Below are 19,346 nucleotides of genomic sequence, written 5' to 3' on the forward strand. Positions count from 1 at the left end.
TGAAGAAACCTTAGATCCACAGAGCGAGGGGAGGATGAAGAAGATTGGAGAAGCCTTCTTATTACTGGAAAGGGCAGAATTAAAGGCTTTGCATTCCTCTGCGCTGCTGTTTGTCTCAGTAATTATTGGATTTGAAGGCTCTGTCCATCAATTGTAAACAGCATGGAAGATCCACCAGTAGATCCAGACTGGACCATATTTCCATTTTGCTATCTATAGCTTTTCTAAGCCTTGTTATCACTATTTCTAGAAGAAAACGTATAAATAACATGGATTCCTATCGCGGAATGGGGAAAACATACGAAAAAATGTCACGGTATTCTACTGTAGGTTGATACCGGTTGACTAACAGAGAAGACAGAAGGGCAGGTATTGTCACCTTTCTGAGTTGTGGGGTTCTCTCATCTCTACTTCAGACCATACAGTATAATAATGATTCATGGATGGAGAACCCCCAAACTTGGCCAAAAATTTTGGAAGAACCTGGGTTTTTACACATCAGTTTGCTAATTCTAGGTTCACACTAGCGGCTTCTGCTCTTAGGGGACCTGAAAAACGGAAACCCTACATGCTTGAAAGGTGGTTACCTATCATGGGGTTTATCTGGTTTCCACCCAAAATCGGCAGAGATAAAAGTCCCGTTTGCACTCCGCATGCAGAAGGATGACATGAGCCCATAATTCCTTGAAGCTAGACCTTTGCCAATCATGGGAGATGAGGGATTATAAAAACAACTAGTGGAGAAGGCGTCCATTTTCTAGGAACTAGGGAGACAGGAGTATCACAAACAGGGAGAGAAAGCAAAAAATGTAGAATAATCCAGATAGATTAGATATAAGATTAGGACGTCAGGTGGGAGAGGAGTGGAAAGCTTAGATTTAATGGTTAAGTTTTAGGAAGCAAAAGGTGGAGATGTGAGACTGGAGTCAGTATGACAACTTCGCGAGTGACGACCAGACATAGACTCCATACTGTGCTGCCACCGCGACCTCCACTGCTACCCCCATAACACAGCTGGACAATATCTCCTGCCTTGTCTATCCAGTTCCATGATCTTCTAACATGACTACCACCACATAGTAAGACATAGAAGTCCTGGCTTGTACTTTCTGCTCCATACTGTCCTGTCACAGCTGCCTCTATTGTTTCCATTACCAAACATCAGGACATCATCTTCTACCTTGTCCATCCTGTTCTATACTGTCCTGGCACTACTACCACCACTGCTACCACCACCATCACCAAACATCAGGACATCATCTTCTACCTTGTCCATCCTGTTCTATACTGTCCTGGCACTACTGCCTCCACTGCTACCACCAATACACAGTGAGACATCATCTCCTGCTCTGTCCATCCTGTTCTATACTGTCCTGCCACTACTACCACCACTGCTATGACCACCACACAGTGGGACATCATCTTCTTCTGGTTTTATACTGTCCTGCCACTACTACCACCACTGCTACCACCACCACCACCACACAGAGGGACATCATCTCCTGCTTTGTCCATTCTGTTCTATACTGTCTTGCCACTACTACCACCACTGCTACCACCACTACCACACAGCGGGACATCATTTCCGACCTTGTCCTTCCTTTTCTATACTGTCCTGCCACTACTGCCGCCACTGCTACCACCACCACACAGTAGAACATCATCTTCTGCCTTGTCCACCTTGTTCCATATTATCCTGCCTCTACTATGATCACCGCTATGACCACCACTCAGTGGGACATCATCATCTTCTGGTTTTATAATGTCTACCTATACTACCAAGACTGCAACCACCACACAGCAGGACATCCTGCCTTGTCCTTTCTGTTCCATTCTGTCCTGCCACAGTTGCCTCTACTCTTACCATCACCAAACATTGGGACATCATCTCCTACCTTGTCCATCCTGTTCCATACTGTCCTGCCATTACTGCCTCCACTGCCAGCACCACCACACAGTAGGACATCATCTCCTGTCTCATCCTGTTCCAAGCATGGACGCTTACTGCAAACTTCCTAACAGTGTTATTAATTTTTTGGAATGTCCTGCAAAACGTTCTTTCTACGTGTCTTATGTGTTCACCGTAGTCCTGAACGCCTATCCAGTGTCCTATAACTATAATGTTATTCCCCCGCACTGGACTGTATCGGCACATTTGCAGGTTTATTGCCACATTAATGCTGTTTGACTATATTAATAGAGAGTGTTTACTGATTTTGTGAGAATAATATCCAGCCGAGTAGCTTTACTGTTATAATTAGCAGCAGCGTGAGGGATCCGCCGCCATGACACCGTCCATTAGTCTTTGCACCCTGGGAGAGGATTTTATAGTTCTGACATTTACAAGATGAAATAGTCAAAAAAATAAATTGTTATCTGCAATAAATTAAGTCTTAGCTGAGGATCAAACCAGTTTATTAAGTGCGACAGATGTTTCCAATTATATCACCGGCCGCATTAAAGGATCTTCAGGAGATTACAATGTCCAACATCCTTGTAGTCAAATTCAGTTTCTAAAAAGTTTGCAAAGTAATAAAAAAGGATTATTGTCTGAGCTGAAATCAAGTGAAAGGAACACAAGGGAATAATAACTTCTGAGGTCCGACCACAGTTTCAGTCATTCAGGTGCTGTATTATACTCCAGAGCTGCGCTCACTATTCTGCTGGTACAGTCACTGTGTACATACATTACATTACTTATCCTGTATTATACTCCAGAGCTGCACTCACTATTCTGCTAGTACAGTCACTGTGTACATACATTACATTACTTATCCTGTACTGATCCTGAGTTACATCCTGTATTATACTCCAGAGCTGCGCTCACTATTCTGCTGGTGCAGTCACTGTGTACATACATTACATTACTTATCCTGTACTGATCCTGAGTTACATCCTGTATTATACTCCAGAGCTGCACTCACTATTCTGCTGGTGGTCACTGTGTACATACATTACATTACTTATCCTGTTTTATACTCCAGAGCTGCGCTCATTATTCTGCTGCTACAGTCACTGTGTACATACATTACATTACTTATCCTGTACTGATCCTGAGTTACATCCTGAATTATACTCCAGAGCTGCGCTCACTATTCTGCTGGGGCAGTCACTGTGTACATAGATTACATTACTTATCCTGTATTATACTCCAGAGCTGCACTCACTATTCTGCTGGTACAGTCACTGTGTACATACATTACATTACTTATCCTGTATTATACTCCAGAGCTGCACTCACTATTCTGCTGGTACAGTCACTGTGTACATACATTACATTACTTATCCTGTATTATACTCCAGAGCTGCACTCACTATTCTGCTGGTACAGTCACTGTGTACAGACATTACATTACTTATCCTGTATTATACTCCAGAGCTGCACTCACTATTCTGCTGGTACAGTCACTGTGTACATACATTACATTACTTATCCTGTATTATACTCCAGAGCTGCACTCACTATTCTGCTGGTACAGTCACTGTGTACAGACATTACATTACTTATCCTGTATTATACTCCAGAGCTGCGCTCACTATTCTGCTGGTGCAGTCACTGTGTACATACATTACATTACTTATCCTGTATGAGATACATCTATGAATACATTGTACTGATTGTAGAGTGAATCCTATTTGTTGCTCTTGGTCTCTCCTATTTAGATGACAATATCACATGTATTATCCTCTCTTATTTCTTTACCTCTTCCATTTCGGTGTATTCTCCGTTACTCGCTGAGTCCCTCAGTCATTCTTATTCCTGTTGTGAACAAAGGGGGTCAAATGAGAGAATCAGTTTGGAATTTACAATGTTTCTCACAAATCATTACAAGACAAACAATATTGATCAGGTCAGAAGGGAAATCCTTGGGAGAAGTCAGTGTACATATAGAGGAACATACTAATCGCTGCCAAACAATGAGGTCCTGAGGAAGCTCCAAGGATGAGATAATACGAGATGTTCTATAAGATATAGATATATATATATATATATATATATATATATATATATATATATATATATATATATAGTGGTAGTAGAAGGATTTATTATATGTTTGATACATTGTTATTATTATTACTACTACTAGTAGCAGTAGTATTTTTTGTTGGTGGTCACCTGTATATATGATGCATGTCCTGTATATATATGATACATGTCCTGTATATATGATGCATGTCCTGTATATATGATACATGTCCTGTATATATATGATACATGTCCTGTATATATGATGCATGTCCTGTACATATATGATGCGTGTCCTGTATATATGATGCATGTCCTGTATATATGATGCATGTCCTGTACATATATGATACATGTCCTGTATATATGATGCGTGTCCTGTATATATGATGCATGTCCTGTATATATATGATACATGTCCTGTATATATGATGCATGTCCTGTATATATGATACATGTCCTGTATATATATGATACATGTCCTGTATATATGATGCATGTCCTGTATGTATGATGCATGTCCTGTACATATATGATGCATGTCCTGTACATATATGATGCATGTCCTGTATATATGATGTGTGTCCTGTATATATGATGCGTGTCCTGTATATATGATGCATGTCCTGTATATATGATGCGTGTCCTGTATATATATGATGTATGTCCTGTATATATGATGCGTGTCCTGTATATGATGCGTGTCCTGTATATATATGATGCATGTCCTGTATGTATGATGCATGTCCTGTATGTATGATGCATGTCCTGTATGTATGATGCATGTCCTGTATATATGATGCGTGTCCTGTATATATGATGCGTGTCCTGTATATATGATGTATGTCCTGTATATATGATATGTGTCCTGTACATATATGATGCATGTCCTGTATGTATGATGCATGTCCTGTATATATGATGCATGTCCTGTATATATGATGCATGTCCTGTATATATGATGCATGTCCTGTACATATATGATGCGTGTCCTGTATATATGATGCATGTCCTGTATATATGATGCATGTCCTGTACATATATGATGCATGTCCTGTATATATGATGCGTGTCCTGTACATATATGATGCGTGTCCTGTATATATGATGCATGTCCTGTATATATGATGCATGTCCTGTATATATGATGCATGTCCTGTACATATATGATGCGTGTCCTGTATATATGATTCATGTCCTGTATATATATGATGCATGTCCTGTATATATGATGCATGTCCTGTATATATGATGCATGTCCTGTATATATGATGCATGTCCTGTATATATGATGCGTGTCCTGTATATATGATGCATGTCCTGTATATATGATGCATGTCCTGTACATATATGATGCATGTCCTGTATATATGATGCGTGTCCTGTACATATATGATGCGTGTCCTGTATATATGATGCACGTCCTGTATATATGATGCATGTCCTGTATATATGATGCATGTCCTGTACATATATGATGCGTGTCCTGTATATATGATGCATGTACTGTATATATATGATGCATGTCCTGTATATATGATGCATGTCCTGTATATATGATGCATGTCCTGTATATATGATGCATGTCCTGTATATATGATGCGTGTCCTGTATATATGATGTGTGTCCTGTATATATGATGTGTGTCCTGTACATATATGATGCATGTCCTGTATGTATGATGCATGTCCTGTATATATGATGCATGTCCTGTATATATGATGCATGTCCTGTATATATGATGCATGTCCTGTACATATATGATGTGTGTCCTGTATATATGATGCATGTCCTGTATATATGATGCATGTCCTGTACATATATGATGCATGTCCTGTATATATGATGCGTGTCCTGTACATATATGATGCGTGTCCTGTATATATGATGCATGTCCTGTATATATGATGCATGTCCTGTATATATGATGCATGTCCTGTACATATATGATGCGTGTCCTGTATATATGATGCATGTCCTGTATATATGATGCATGTCCTGTATATATGATGCATGTCCTGTATATATGATGCGTGTCCTGTATATATGATGTGTGTCCTGTATATATGATGTGTGTCCTGTACATATATGATGCATGTCCTGTATGTATGATGCATGTCCTGTATATATGATGCATGTCCTGTATATATGATGCATGTCCTGTATATATGATGCATGTCCTGTATATATGATGCATGTCCTGTACATATATGATGTGTGTCCTGTATATATGATGCATGTCCTGTATATATGATGCATGTCCTGTACATATATGATGCATGTCCTGTATATATGATGCGTGTCCTGTACATATATGATGCATGTCCTGTATATATGATGCATGTCCTGTATATATGATGCATGTCCTGTATATATGATGCATGTCCTGTACATATATGATGCATGTCCTGTATATATGATGCATGTCCTGTACATATATGATGCATGTCCTGTATATATGATGCGTGTCCTGTACATATATGATGCGTGTCCTGTATATATGATGCATGTCCTGTATATATATGATGCGTGTCCTGTATATATGATGCATGTCCTGTATGTATGATGCATGTCCTGTATATATGATGCATGTCCTGTATATATGATGCGTGTCCTGTATATATGATGCATGTCCTGTATATATGATGCATGTCCTGTACATATATGATGCATGTCCTGTATATATGATGCATGTCCTGTATATATGATGCATGTCCTGTACATATATGATGCGTGTCCTGTATATATGATGCATGTCCTGTATATATGATGCATGTCCTGTACATATATGATGCATGTCCTGTACATATATGATGCGTGTCCTGTATATATGATGCATGTCCTGTATATATATGATGCATGTCCTGTATATGATACATGTCCTATATATATGATGCATGTCCTGTACATATATGATGCGTGTCCTGTATATATGATGCATGTCCTGTACATATATGATGCATGTCCTGTATATATGATGCGTGTCCTGTACATATATGATGCGTGTCCTGTATATATGATGCATGTCCTGTATATATATGATGCGTGTCCTGTATATATGATGCGTGTCCTGTATATATATGATACATGTCCTGTATATATGATGCATGTCCTTTATGTATGATGCATGTCCTGTATATATGATGCATGTCCTGTACATATATGATGCGTATCCTGTATATATGATGCATGTCCTGTATATATATGATGCATGTCCTGTATATGATACATGTCCTGTATATATGATGCATGTCCTGTATATATGATGCATGTCCTGTACATATATGATGCGTGTCCTGTATATATGATGCATGTCCTGTATATATGATGCGTGTCCTGTACATATATGATGCATGTCCTGTATATATGATGCATGTCCTGTATATATGATGCATGTCCTGTATATATGATGCGTGTCCTGTACATATATGATGCGTGTCCTGTATATATGATGCATGTCCTGTATATATGATGCATGTCCTGTATATATGATGCATGTCCTGTACATATATGATGCATGTCCTGTACATATATGATGCGTGTCCTGTATATATGATGCATGTCCTGTATATATATGATGCATGTCCTGTATATGATACATGTCCTATATATATGATGCATGTCCTGTGTATATGATGCATGTCCTGTATATATGATGCGTGTCCTGTATATATGATGCATGTCCTGTATATATGATGCGTGTCCTGTATATATGATGCATGTCCTGTATATATGATGCATGTCCTGTATATATTGTATGATGCATGGCAATGAACCTGGGACTATTCCCCGGACAGTTTCCGTTCAGTTTTCAGCGTTACTTTGTACGGTTTTCTTCTCACATTATGGTATCATTTTACATCTCTCTTATGTTGCGGATGTTTTTCAGGCCGGATATTTCCATCTTCCCCACGGAGATTATTTCATTGAACCTTTACATAACAAAGCAGCTGCGGGGAGGAAACATAAGCATGTCATTTACAAGAGAGGCGCAACAACGCAACAACGGCGGCATCGCCGAGACCTTCACCCTACTGGAAACCAGTCGTGTGGAGTCATTGGTAGGAATCGGATGTTACTATATGTATGTTATGTTATATTGGTGTAATGGTTCAGACCTGGACACGAGACATGTAGCTTCTACTATTTTAGCAGTCCATTTGTTAAATTTTTCTGGTCCTCCGATCGGGCCATCCTGGTCCAGTGCTGCCTCCTCTCATGGAGTAAACTAGGCAATGACATCTTGTTGACAGGTTTACAGCATTTGATAGGGGTTACTAGAGTTCATTGCCATTGGTTTTATGTGACAGAGTGCAGGGACTCTCTCTCCTACTAAAGGGGTCCCTGCACTGAAGGTGTTAAACGTGGTCATATCAAGGCTGCAATTAACCCCTTCTTGAACATTAAGAAATTACTGACTGAAGACACTTGGGGAGCCAGAAATGAATACTGTTTACTGCCCCTCACTAGGGTACATTGGGGAAATTTCGAGGGAGCATGGGGGCACACAGTAAGTGTACTTGGATCACAGGGGGTGTCCTATATTAATGTACTAGCTGGTGCCTGCGACTTCGTCTGCGGTGATTGTAGCAGTGGGTATATACAGGCGCGGGTAAGGTTTTCGTAGTGTGTATAAGGTCTGGGATATGACATGTAACTTTGTATCTTGTTTTTGCTGTAATTCAGAGAATACATGAGACTTTTGTGTTGAAGTTACTTTGTATTTGAGCTGCTATATATACGGTGTTGTGAGAAACTTTACATAGTGACTTTGGGACAGAGGGATTTGAAGTTAACCCCTTCCCGTCGATGGCAATTTTTTTTTTGACTCCCCTCCTTCTAAACCCCATAACTTTTTTATTTCTCTGCTCCCAGAGCCATATGAGGTCTTAATTTTTCCTGGGACAAATTTTTCTTCATGATGCCACCATGAATTATTCTATATAATGTACTGGGAAGCAGGGAAAAAAATCAGAATGGGGTGGATTTGACAAAAAAATGCATTTCTGCGACTTTCTTACAGGCTTTGGTTTTACAGCGTTCACTGTGGAACCAAAATGACATGTCCCTTGTATTCTGTGTTTCATTACGATGCTGGGGATACCAAATTTATATGGTTTTATTTACATTTTGACCCCTTAAAAAAATCCAAAACTGTTACAAAATTTTTTTTTAAAAAGTCGCCATATTCCGACAGCCGTAACTTTTTTATACGTGCGTGTACGGGGATGTATAGGGCGTCTTTTTTTTGCGGGAACGGGTGTACTTTGTAGTTCTACCATTTTCGGGAAATGTTATTGCTTTGATCACTTTTTATTCAAATTTTTATCAGAATCAAAACAGTGAAAAAACAGCGGTTTGGCACTTTTGAACATTTTTCCCGCTACGGCGTTTACCGAACAGGAAAAATATTTGTATAGCTTTGTAGAGCGGGCGATTTCGGACGCGAGGATACCTAACATGTATGTGTTTCACAGTTTTTAACTACTTTTATATGTGTTCTAGGGAAAGGGGGGTGATTTCAATTTTTAATCCTTTTTATTTGTTTTTATATTTTTTTACTTTTTTTTAAACTTTTTTTTTTTTGCATTTATTAGACCGTCTAGGGGTATTGACATGGGTGGGCGGTGTCGCGGATTGTCACAGCGGTGGGGGTCGGAAAACATGGCTGCTCCGGAGCGTTAAAGAGAGCCTCCTGGAGTATCGGTAAGGTGAGGGGCAAAGTGGTAAAGTATATGTATATGAGATTGTGTGGGGTTAGGGGCGAGGCTGTAGAGGGCAATATGAATTTTGTGGCTTGCTATGGTCCAAAGTGTGTGAGATTGCAGAGATGGTGGTGTGAGTTTGGGTTTTGTGGGGGTCCTGGCACAAACGTATGTGCGCTATTGTGACGAAAATTAGCCTATTGCGCAATCGGGTGTATTAACTATGTTTGTGGAAAATTTCAGCCAAATCGGTCGAGCGGGTTTTGCGTGATTGACTAACAAACATCCAAACACACAAACCCACAAACGTCCAAACTCACAAACTTTCACATTTATAATATTAATAGGATATGGGGGAAAACACAAACACCAGGGACCTTGTACCAGCGCTTACTATGTAAGAGCTCTCATGTTTCATGTCAGGTTGTGTATATACAGTATGTTTCTTGGCTGTCATTGTGACCTTATGTGCTATGTGCAGTTCCTGCTAACTTGAGGCTCTATAAGTGGTAAAATATAGGCACGGAGTATGTAAAGGTTGGATAATGAGCCCTGCAAACATAAAAGGAACAAATGCAATAACACTTCAGTATAGAGGAAAAACCATAATGGAATCTGTAAGTGTGGACGGACATACAATGGAGACAAGAAGATTGCAGGGTATTGTGGCTTAGAAAGCAAAGAATCTCCACTGTGATAGACCAGAGAATGGATTCCTTTCAGTGACATAATTAACTTTACTGAAATACGGTATATGGCGGTCTACCGTACTTACACTACATTGTCCCATAGGGTGGTTTAGTGATAGAATAGCTGGCAATATCCATAGTGACTTAAAGGGGTTGTCCAGGCCCGGATGGTAATCCTGTAGATAGGTCACCGATATTAGATCGAGACTCCTGCTGATAACACAACAACCCCTTTAATGACTAATACTCACTACCTCTAGTATAAGTTAATCAAAACGTCATATGTACCCCAAAAGGGTGCCAAATCAAAGTACAACTCATCAGACAAAAAATAAGCCCTCACATACCTATGTTCAAAAAATAAAAAAAGTTATGAATTTGGGAAGGCCTGGAAGGAAAATAGGAAAAAAGTCGTCGAGCGTTAACGTACAAACTACCCGGGGTTTCGATAAACAACACGATTTCTGTGATATGGCGTGACGTGATAGGCTCACCATTGGGGTTGAGCCGATCTTGACTTTTCAGGATCGATTTTGAAATCTGATTTCCGATCCTTTTTCATTCGAACCCAATCTCGATCCCAATTCCGATCCCAATGCAAGTCAATGGGATTTTTTTACTAATCGGAGATCGGATTTTAAAAACAATCCTATTCACTATACAGCATGGAATCTAACAATTGAACTAAGTAGCCAGAGGTTGTTTTTTTTAATCCTCTGGCTACTTAGTCCCCCCTGGTGTCCACTTACCTGCAGAGATGGCTGGTCCGGTGCCCGGTGTTCTCATTCTTCTTCGCTTCGCTGCCCCCTGCCTCCCAGGTTAGGAGAGTGTGGGCGGGTGAGGTCTCCCCACCCTGTACCCACCCACACTCTCCTAAGCCACAAGCCCCGCCTTCTTCCTAGCTCTTTAAACACTAACCTGGGAGGCGGTGCAGCAAGGCGAAGAAGACTGAGAACATCGGGCACTGGACCAGCCATCTCTGCAGGTAAGTAGCTACTAGAGATGTTAATTAGCCTCCCATTAGAATGAATGGACGCAGCCGGCACGCAGGGGGTTAAGGTTGTGTGCCGGCTGCTTCCATTCATTCCTATGGAACCGCAGCGGAGCCTTCACACCGAGTATACACTCCGCTCAGAATGAGCAGAGCGAATACTCAGTGTGAAGGCTAACATTGTTAGCTTTTCCCACAATGCTTGACCAGTAGCAAAGCATTGTGGGAAATAATCACCAATCTCGATCCCACCTAAAAAGATCGTGTTCGGAATTTTGATCGCGATCGTGAAATTTTCTCAATCGCCGATTGGAATCCGATCTTTTCTGAACACGATCGCTCAACCCTAGTCACTATCCAAACTGAGAGAGATTAAGTCCTACGTTGGTTGTGAGAAAAGCTGCAGTAAGAGGAGTCAGAAGCCTTCTTTACAGTATAAGCAGGGACATAACCGCCCCCATTGGAGGCAATATGGCCGACCCCAATTGGCTTCTTATGAAAGTAACAAATGGTAGAATTATTGCACATCAGGACTCCAGGGCTTATACACACCAGTGATCCTGTCCATTAATATTGTGGCGGTAATCCCCATATCTCCTCTGACAAGGGATTAGATGGCCTGATCACTAATCTATGTGTAAATCTTATCTTCAGAGGATATACATACATTACTCAGGAGCTTCTGATCTCAGGTTACCTAGGGAAATGAATGAAACATGTCATTAGTATGTTGCATAGAGTAACTGAGAGATTGACCATGACGTGCCCAACACTACAAGAATGGTGCAGTGAGCCCAGGTCGGCCACTCCCCAGTTATTGCTGCCAAGTGGAGGTGACCTAGAGAGGGCCCAAGGACCATCTACATACAACATACGTGCCAACTCATGAACATGGTAGGTGAAGAGGCCTTCCGATCTCCCAAAAGAATCTGAAAATCTCCCAGGTTCCCAACTGTTCCAAGGTTTCATGTCTAGGGTTGAGCCGATTTTGAGATTTCAGGATGGATTTTAAAAATCCGATTTCCGATCATTTTCCAGCCGATCCCAATCCCAATCGTGAAATTTACTCAATCGCCAATCGGGATCCGATCTTTTCTGATCCCGATCGCTCAACCCTAATTGTATATTATGTATACAATAGGGTTCAGCCAATCTTGAGATTTCAAAATACGATTTTCGATCATTTTCCAACCGATCTCGATCGTGAAATTTGGTCAATCGCCAATCGGGATCTTTCCCGATCCTGATCGCTCAACCCTATTCATGTTCCCTCCCTAGTGCGAAACCACTCCAACACCATAGAGCTACAAGATACTATATTTAAAGGGCACCTCTTATTTGTGACTACATTTCATACTCTGCTGTGGTGAACATCACGGGGATCGTAAGAAAGCGCCCACATCCCAGATGTTTAACCCTATCAGTGAACTAATCACATCACCAATGGGGATAAAAACAAATACTGGGCATTCCCTTTGTTCCCTTTCTCCGTCCCTATGCCATATTTGCTGTGGCTGATGTTTTTATATGACAGCCTCGAGCCTTTAATAGCAACAATATAAGACATCCCTAACCATAATATATAATTCATAAGTATTCCAATGCATTACAATGAAAACATTCAGAACATTAAGATAAAGTAAAGGCGCCCTAGAGAGGAAAAACATATTAAAATGAATGTAAAAAAAGAGAAAATATCAGTAAAAGAAACAAAAATTCCTATAATCCCACATTTATTGCAATGAATAAAAACATAGAATATCAGTCCCAACACACAAAGTCATAAAGTAATATAGGCATGTACAAAATTTTTTAAGGTTTTCTTTATTGTCAATCAGAAAAAAAAGTAAATTACAGAAGATTAAATAGGTATGTAAAGTACAACTTATCCTGCAAAAAACAAGACTCCATACAACTGCTGTACATAAAACAAAACGGTTTGTGGCCTTGTATTATTTTGCTTTAGCAATGGTGTAACTATGGGATAAATCGGGGTAGGACTTGCACCGAGACCTTATAGTTTGTGGGCCCAAATGCCCCTCTACCCCATAAGAAGACCTGCCATTATAAATGTCACATGGTAGATGGGACTCCTATTATAGATCTCGTATTAGGGTGACGGAATTTCAAGGAGATTTGTACAGTTGAGGGTCAAGACAAACAAGGGGTTGTCCAGAATTATGACGCCGAGACCCACTTCCTTTTTTTTCAGGAAGTGACCTCAAGTCTGTTGGTCACATGGTCATGTTGCAGTTTATGTTATGTCAGTCCAGGTAGCTGCAACGGGGCTAAGGGATAGCAGTAGGGAATCTCGCCCTGCACTACTCCCACTAGCTATCCCGGTCCCTGCCTCACGGGTGTGGGTCAGCTGTACTCAGGCTAAGCCTGACCCCGACAGCTCCTCTCTCACTGATTCCGTAGGCCTAGAGGGAAATGGGAGAAGGAATGCCCTATAAGATCTCTAGGGACTGGAGACTAAAGGGGGTCACCCCTAACGAACAAGTGAAGCTGCTACTGACAGGGACTGACAAGGGTGTGCGCTGACTAACAACACAAGCAGCACACAGGAAAAATGTGGGAAAGGATTCCCCCAAACCAATATGGGAAGGAACCTTACACTAGGAAACAAACACAGGGAAACTGAGTAGAAATCAAAGGATAAGGCAATTCACTCACACAGTCAATTATACACAGAGGGAGGATTGGTGAACACAGAAGGGAAAACACACAAACCAACTCATTCACCCAAACCTCCCAAAAATCAACCACGGAACTTCCTCTATCCCAGAACACCACCTACTCCTCCTGCTAAGGCCTAGCTCTGTAAAAGTGACACTCAGCACAGAACCATGGGAGGCATGGGTTTAAATACAAAGTAGAGACCACTCCTCCCAGGTGCAAATGGGTGGACAGACTAATCAACCAGGAGATAAAGCTGCCTACCATCAGTGCGCACGTGCAAGTCAGAAGGTGTGCACCAATACTCACGACAGGACAACCCCGCAGCGCCAGGATGCCACCCCAGACACTGCGCAGCCAAAAACTCCCCAGGTAAGAAAAATAGAAAGTAAAGAACCTAAATACTCCTAACAGGATCCTCCCCTCAAGGAGAAGACTCCGGATTCTCTAGGAGCATCCTTCTTCGGGAACTCCTTGTGGAATTTCTCCACGAGTCTGGGGGCTAACATATCCGACTCCAGGACCCAAGAATTATCCTCAGGACCGTATCCCTTCCATGCCACCAGATACCGTAGCTTCCCCCGATCATATTTGCTATCCAGAACTCGGGATATCTCATACTCCCCGGACTCAGAAACTGGTGGAACCTTAACTGGAGACGTTCCCTTCTTGGCCTTCTTTAACAAGGAGACATGGAAGACCCGGTTTATCTTCCACCTTTTAGGTAGTTGCAGCTGCGCCGCCACTTCATTTACCATCTTGATGATCTTAAAAGGACCCACAAACCTGGGACCCAGCTTCTTGCTAGGAACCTTCAACCTGATATTCTTGGTGGACAACCAAACCATCTCACCAGGGAAGAACTGCAACTCTCCTCTCTTCCGATCCGCCTGGACCTTAGCCTGGTGCGACGCCCACACCAGATTCTCTCGGATACGGGACCATACCCCTTGCAGCTTTTTAGAAAATAGCTCCTCCTCCGGAACTGGGGAAGAAATGGAAGAAAATACTCTGAAAACAGGATGTCTACCACCGGAGCAAAAAAAAGGTGTGGTACCTGTGGCATTGGAATCATGGTTGTTTAGGGAAAATTCTGCCAGGGGGAGAAAGGCAGCCCAATTATTCTGGTTCTCTCAAACAAAACACCTCAAAAACTGTTCCACATCCTGATTCTTCCTCTCTGTTTGTCCGTTAGACTCTGGGTGAAACCCGGAGGAAAACGACAGTGTAACTCCCAACCTGCTGCAAAAAGCCTGCCAGAATTTAGCCACAAATTGCAGTCCCCTGTCCGAAACGATCTCCTCAGGAAGACCATGCAACCTTACAATTTCTTTAATAAACGCTTCTGATAGTGTCTTGGCACATGGCAGCCTGGAAAACGGGATCAAATGGCACATTTTCGTGAAGCGGTCAACGACTACCCAAATGACCGTGAAACCCTTAGACACCGGAAGGCCCGTGATGAAATCCATAGACAGATGAGTCCAAGGTGCCTTAGGAGGTTCCAATGGATGTAGAAGACCGTGGGGACGGGTATGCGACGCCTTGGCTCTTGCACAGACCGAACAATTTTGAACAAACTGCAAGACCTCCTTACTCCACTCTGGCCACCAAAAATTCCTAGACACCAATCTCATGGTCTCTGAAACCCCCGGGTGACCAGCAAGAACCGACTCGTGACACTCCCTCAGGAGACTTTGTCGGAGAGTAGTTGGGACAAAAAGCTTGTTTCTAGATATCTTGGAAGGTGCAGCGTGTTGCGCTTCGATCAAGGCCTTCTCCAATTTCGCACCCAATACTGCTACCACCACTCCATCCCCAAGGATAGTGGCAGGCGTCTCTCGTTCCTCCTCAGTCGACATATACCGGGATAAAGCATCAGCCTTAACATTCTTTGAACCCGGCACATAAGTCACGTTAAAATGGAACCGCGCAAAAAATAGAGCCCATCTGGCCTGCCGTGCATTTAATCTCTTCGCCGACCCAAGATAAATCAAACTCTTGTGGTCAGTAAATACCTGGACTGGCCTTCTGGCCCCCTCCAGGAAATGACGCCAATGTTCGAACGCTAGTTTTATTGCTAGTAGTTCCCTATCTCCGATGTCATAATTCCGTTCAGAGGCAGAGAATTTCTTAGAAAAGAAGGCACAGGGATGCGTACCCTCCTCGAACTCCTGAGAAAGTACTGCTCCCACCCCCACCGAGGAGGCATCCACCTCCACTCGGAAGGCCAACCTCTCATCCGGCTGTCTCAAAATGGGAGCGGACGAGAATCGCTTCTTCAGTTCTTCAAACGCAGCTAGCGCCTCTGGCGACCACTTAGCACAGTCAGCCCCCTTCTTAGTCAAGTCCGAGATAGGTTTCACAACCTCAGAAAATCCCTTGATAAACTGGCGATAATAGTTGGAGAACCCCAAGAACCGTTGGACCGCCTTTAGGTTCTTGGGTCGCGGCCACTCCAAGACTGCCCTGACCTTCTCAGGGTCCATCTCGAACCCCTTGTCCGATAGGATATAGCCAAGGAAACATAATTTATTGACCGCGAACACACATTTCTCCAGCTTAGCACTTAATTGGTTAACCCTCAGGAGATCTAAAACCTCTCTCACTCTCTCCCAATGAGTCTCCAAATCCGGGGTGTAAATGAGTATATCGTCCAGATAGACCACAACCCCCCTCCCTATGACGGCACTTAGTACATCATTAATAAAATTCTGAAAAAACGCAGGCGCATTGGTTAGACCGAAAGGCATCACAAGATTCTCAAAGTGTCCTAGGGGTGTGTTAAACGCTGTTTTCCACTCATCCCCCTTCTGGATTCTCAGCAAGTTATACGCCCCACGTAAATCTATTTTACTAAACCAGCGGGCTCCCGTAATCTGGCTGAATAGATCCGAGATCAACGGAATGGGATAGGGATTCCGCACCGTGATTTTATTAATCTCCCTAAAATCCAAACAAGGGCGCAACCCTCCATCTTTCTTCTTTACAAAGAAAAACCCCACTGCTACTGGGGACTTAGATGGGCGAATATGCCCCACCTCTAGACTCCCCTCAATATACTCCTTGAGCGCCTCCCTCTCCGGAATAGTGAGATTGTACAACCGTGTCTTGGGTAGCACTGCATTAGGTATAAATTTAATCGAGCAATCATAGGTGCGATGTGGTGGTAATGTCTTGGCTGCCCTTTCCTCAAAGACCTCCCTGAACTCACATATTTCTTGAGGCAAATTGTCTATAGACAAAGACATAACGGATATGGGCAGACATCGACCATTACACCCCTGCCCCCAAGAAACTACTGACTCGGTCTCCCAGTTGATAATAGGGTTATGCTGCTTCAGCCAGGGCCACCCCAACACTACTTGTGCTGGTAACTTAGACAACAAGAACAAGTCAATCTCTTCCCTGTGGCCACCCACAATAAACTCCAGACCCTCCACCTGTTTGGAGATGACAGCTTGCTGTAGAGGGGTCTTATCAATAGCCCACACCGGTATCTGAGACTCCAAGACCAAAGGACTCACCCTAAATTGCTCACAAAACTCTGAGTCAATAAGGTTGACTGCTGAACCGCAATCAACCAAAATCCGGCACTTCTGCCCATTTACCCATCCTTCGAGGGTCAACCCGGCAGTCTGAGTACAGGAAATATGCACACCTCCCTCCTTAGTAGGTTTTCTCCCTTTACCCTCAATAGACCTGGGGTTATTACTCTCCTTGGCGAACCATTCTCTGGAGGGGCATATCCTTGCTACATGTCCCATCCCTCCACACACAAAACAGCGTACTGTGCGGGACCCTTCACTCTTGGGTCTTGCACTTCGCACAGTGGCCCCAATCTGCATGGGTTGGTCCCCCGGGTCCTCTCTAAAAACAGAGAATTGAGGAGGGCTAAGCCCCCCAGGACTCTTGTCTCCACGCTCCCGGAGGCGCCGTCCAACTCTAATTGCCAGCTGCATGGCCTCATCTAGATCTCCCGGAACAGGGTGAGAAACTAGATGGTCTTTAACCTGGTCCGAGAGCCCTGTCTCAAACTGACTAAGTAGAGCGGGGTCATTCCAATGTACTTCTGCTGCCCACCTACGAAACTCTGTGCAATATTTCTCTATAGCGTGATCCCCTTGCACCAAATGTCGTAGGTTATACTCAGCCGTGCGTACCCTGTCTGGGTCGTCATACAGTAACCCCATAGTGGAGAAAAACGCCTCTACAGTTAGTAAGCAAGCTGAGTCGGCTGGTAACGAATGTGCCCAGATGAGGGGATCATCTCTCAATAAAGTAATAATAATCCCAACTCTCTGTACCTCAGAACCGGAGGAAAACGGCCGTAGCCGGAAATACAAAAGACAGTCCTTTTGAAATCGGAAAAAATCTGACCTCTTACCTCGGAAGGGTTCAGGTAAGCTGACTTTTGGCTCCAGAGGCCGACCCACAGGGGCGCTACTCACCTGCCTCTGTATGCCCTCCACCTGAGAGGCTGTGTGTTGAGCCAACTGCTGTACTTGAGATACGCCAGAAGCTTGGATGGCATCCATTCGTAGCTTGATCCCCTCCATCTCAGTGGAAATCTGCTGCACCGCCTGGTACAACTGTTTCAGGTCCGTCATAATGCAAACGAACCCTTTTTTTTTTTTTTTTTACCGGCTGAGTGTACTGTTATGTCAGTCCAGGTAGCTGCAACGGGGCTAAGGAATAGCAGTAGGGAATCTCGCCCTACACTACTCCCACTAGCTATCCCGGTCCCTGCCTCACGGGTGTGGGTCGGCTGTACTCAGGCTAAGCCTGACCCCGACAGCTCCTCTCTCACTGATACCGTAGGCCTAGAGGGAAGTGGGAGAAGGAATGCCCTATAAGACCTCTAGGGACTGGAGACTAAAGGGGGTCACCCCTAACGAACAAGTGAAGCTGCTACTGACAGGGACTGACAAGGGTGTGCGCTGACTAACAACACAAGCAGCACACAGGAAACATGTGGGAAAGGATTCCCCCAAACCAATATGGGAAGGAACCTTACACTAGGAAACAAACACAGGGAAACTGAGTAGAAATCAAAGGATAAGGCAATTCACTCACACAGTCAATTATACACAGAGGGAGGATTGGTGAACACAGAAGGGAAAACACACAAACCAACTCGTTCACCCAAACCTCCCAAAAAACCAACCACGGAACTTCCTCTATCCCAGAACACCACCTACTCCTCCTGCTAAGGCCTAGCTCTGTAAAAGCGACACTCAGCACAGAACCATGGGAGGCATGGGTTTAAATACAAAGTAGAGACCACTCCTCCCAGGTGCAAATGGGAGGAC

The 19,346-nt window shown here is 43.1% G+C and overlaps 1 protein-coding gene across 1 annotated transcript in view; it reads left to right on the forward strand.

Moving 5' to 3' along the window:
* ADAMTS12 (ADAM metallopeptidase with thrombospondin type 1 motif 12) overlaps window positions 1-19,346 on the forward strand; it is a 343,281-nt gene that overhangs the window by 129,067 nt on the left and 194,868 nt on the right. Inside the window, exon 3 of the mRNA XM_075268182.1 lies at window positions 7,860-8,031. Coding sequence (XP_075124283.1) covers window positions 7,860-8,031 — 172 coding nt within the window. The remainder of the gene's footprint in view (window positions 1-7,859; window positions 8,032-19,346) is intronic.

The sequence above is a fragment of the Leptodactylus fuscus genome, chromosome 1, assembly GCF_031893055.1.
Source record: "Leptodactylus fuscus isolate aLepFus1 chromosome 1, aLepFus1.hap2, whole genome shotgun sequence".
NCBI lineage: Eukaryota > Metazoa > Chordata > Amphibia > Anura > Leptodactylidae > Leptodactylus > Leptodactylus fuscus.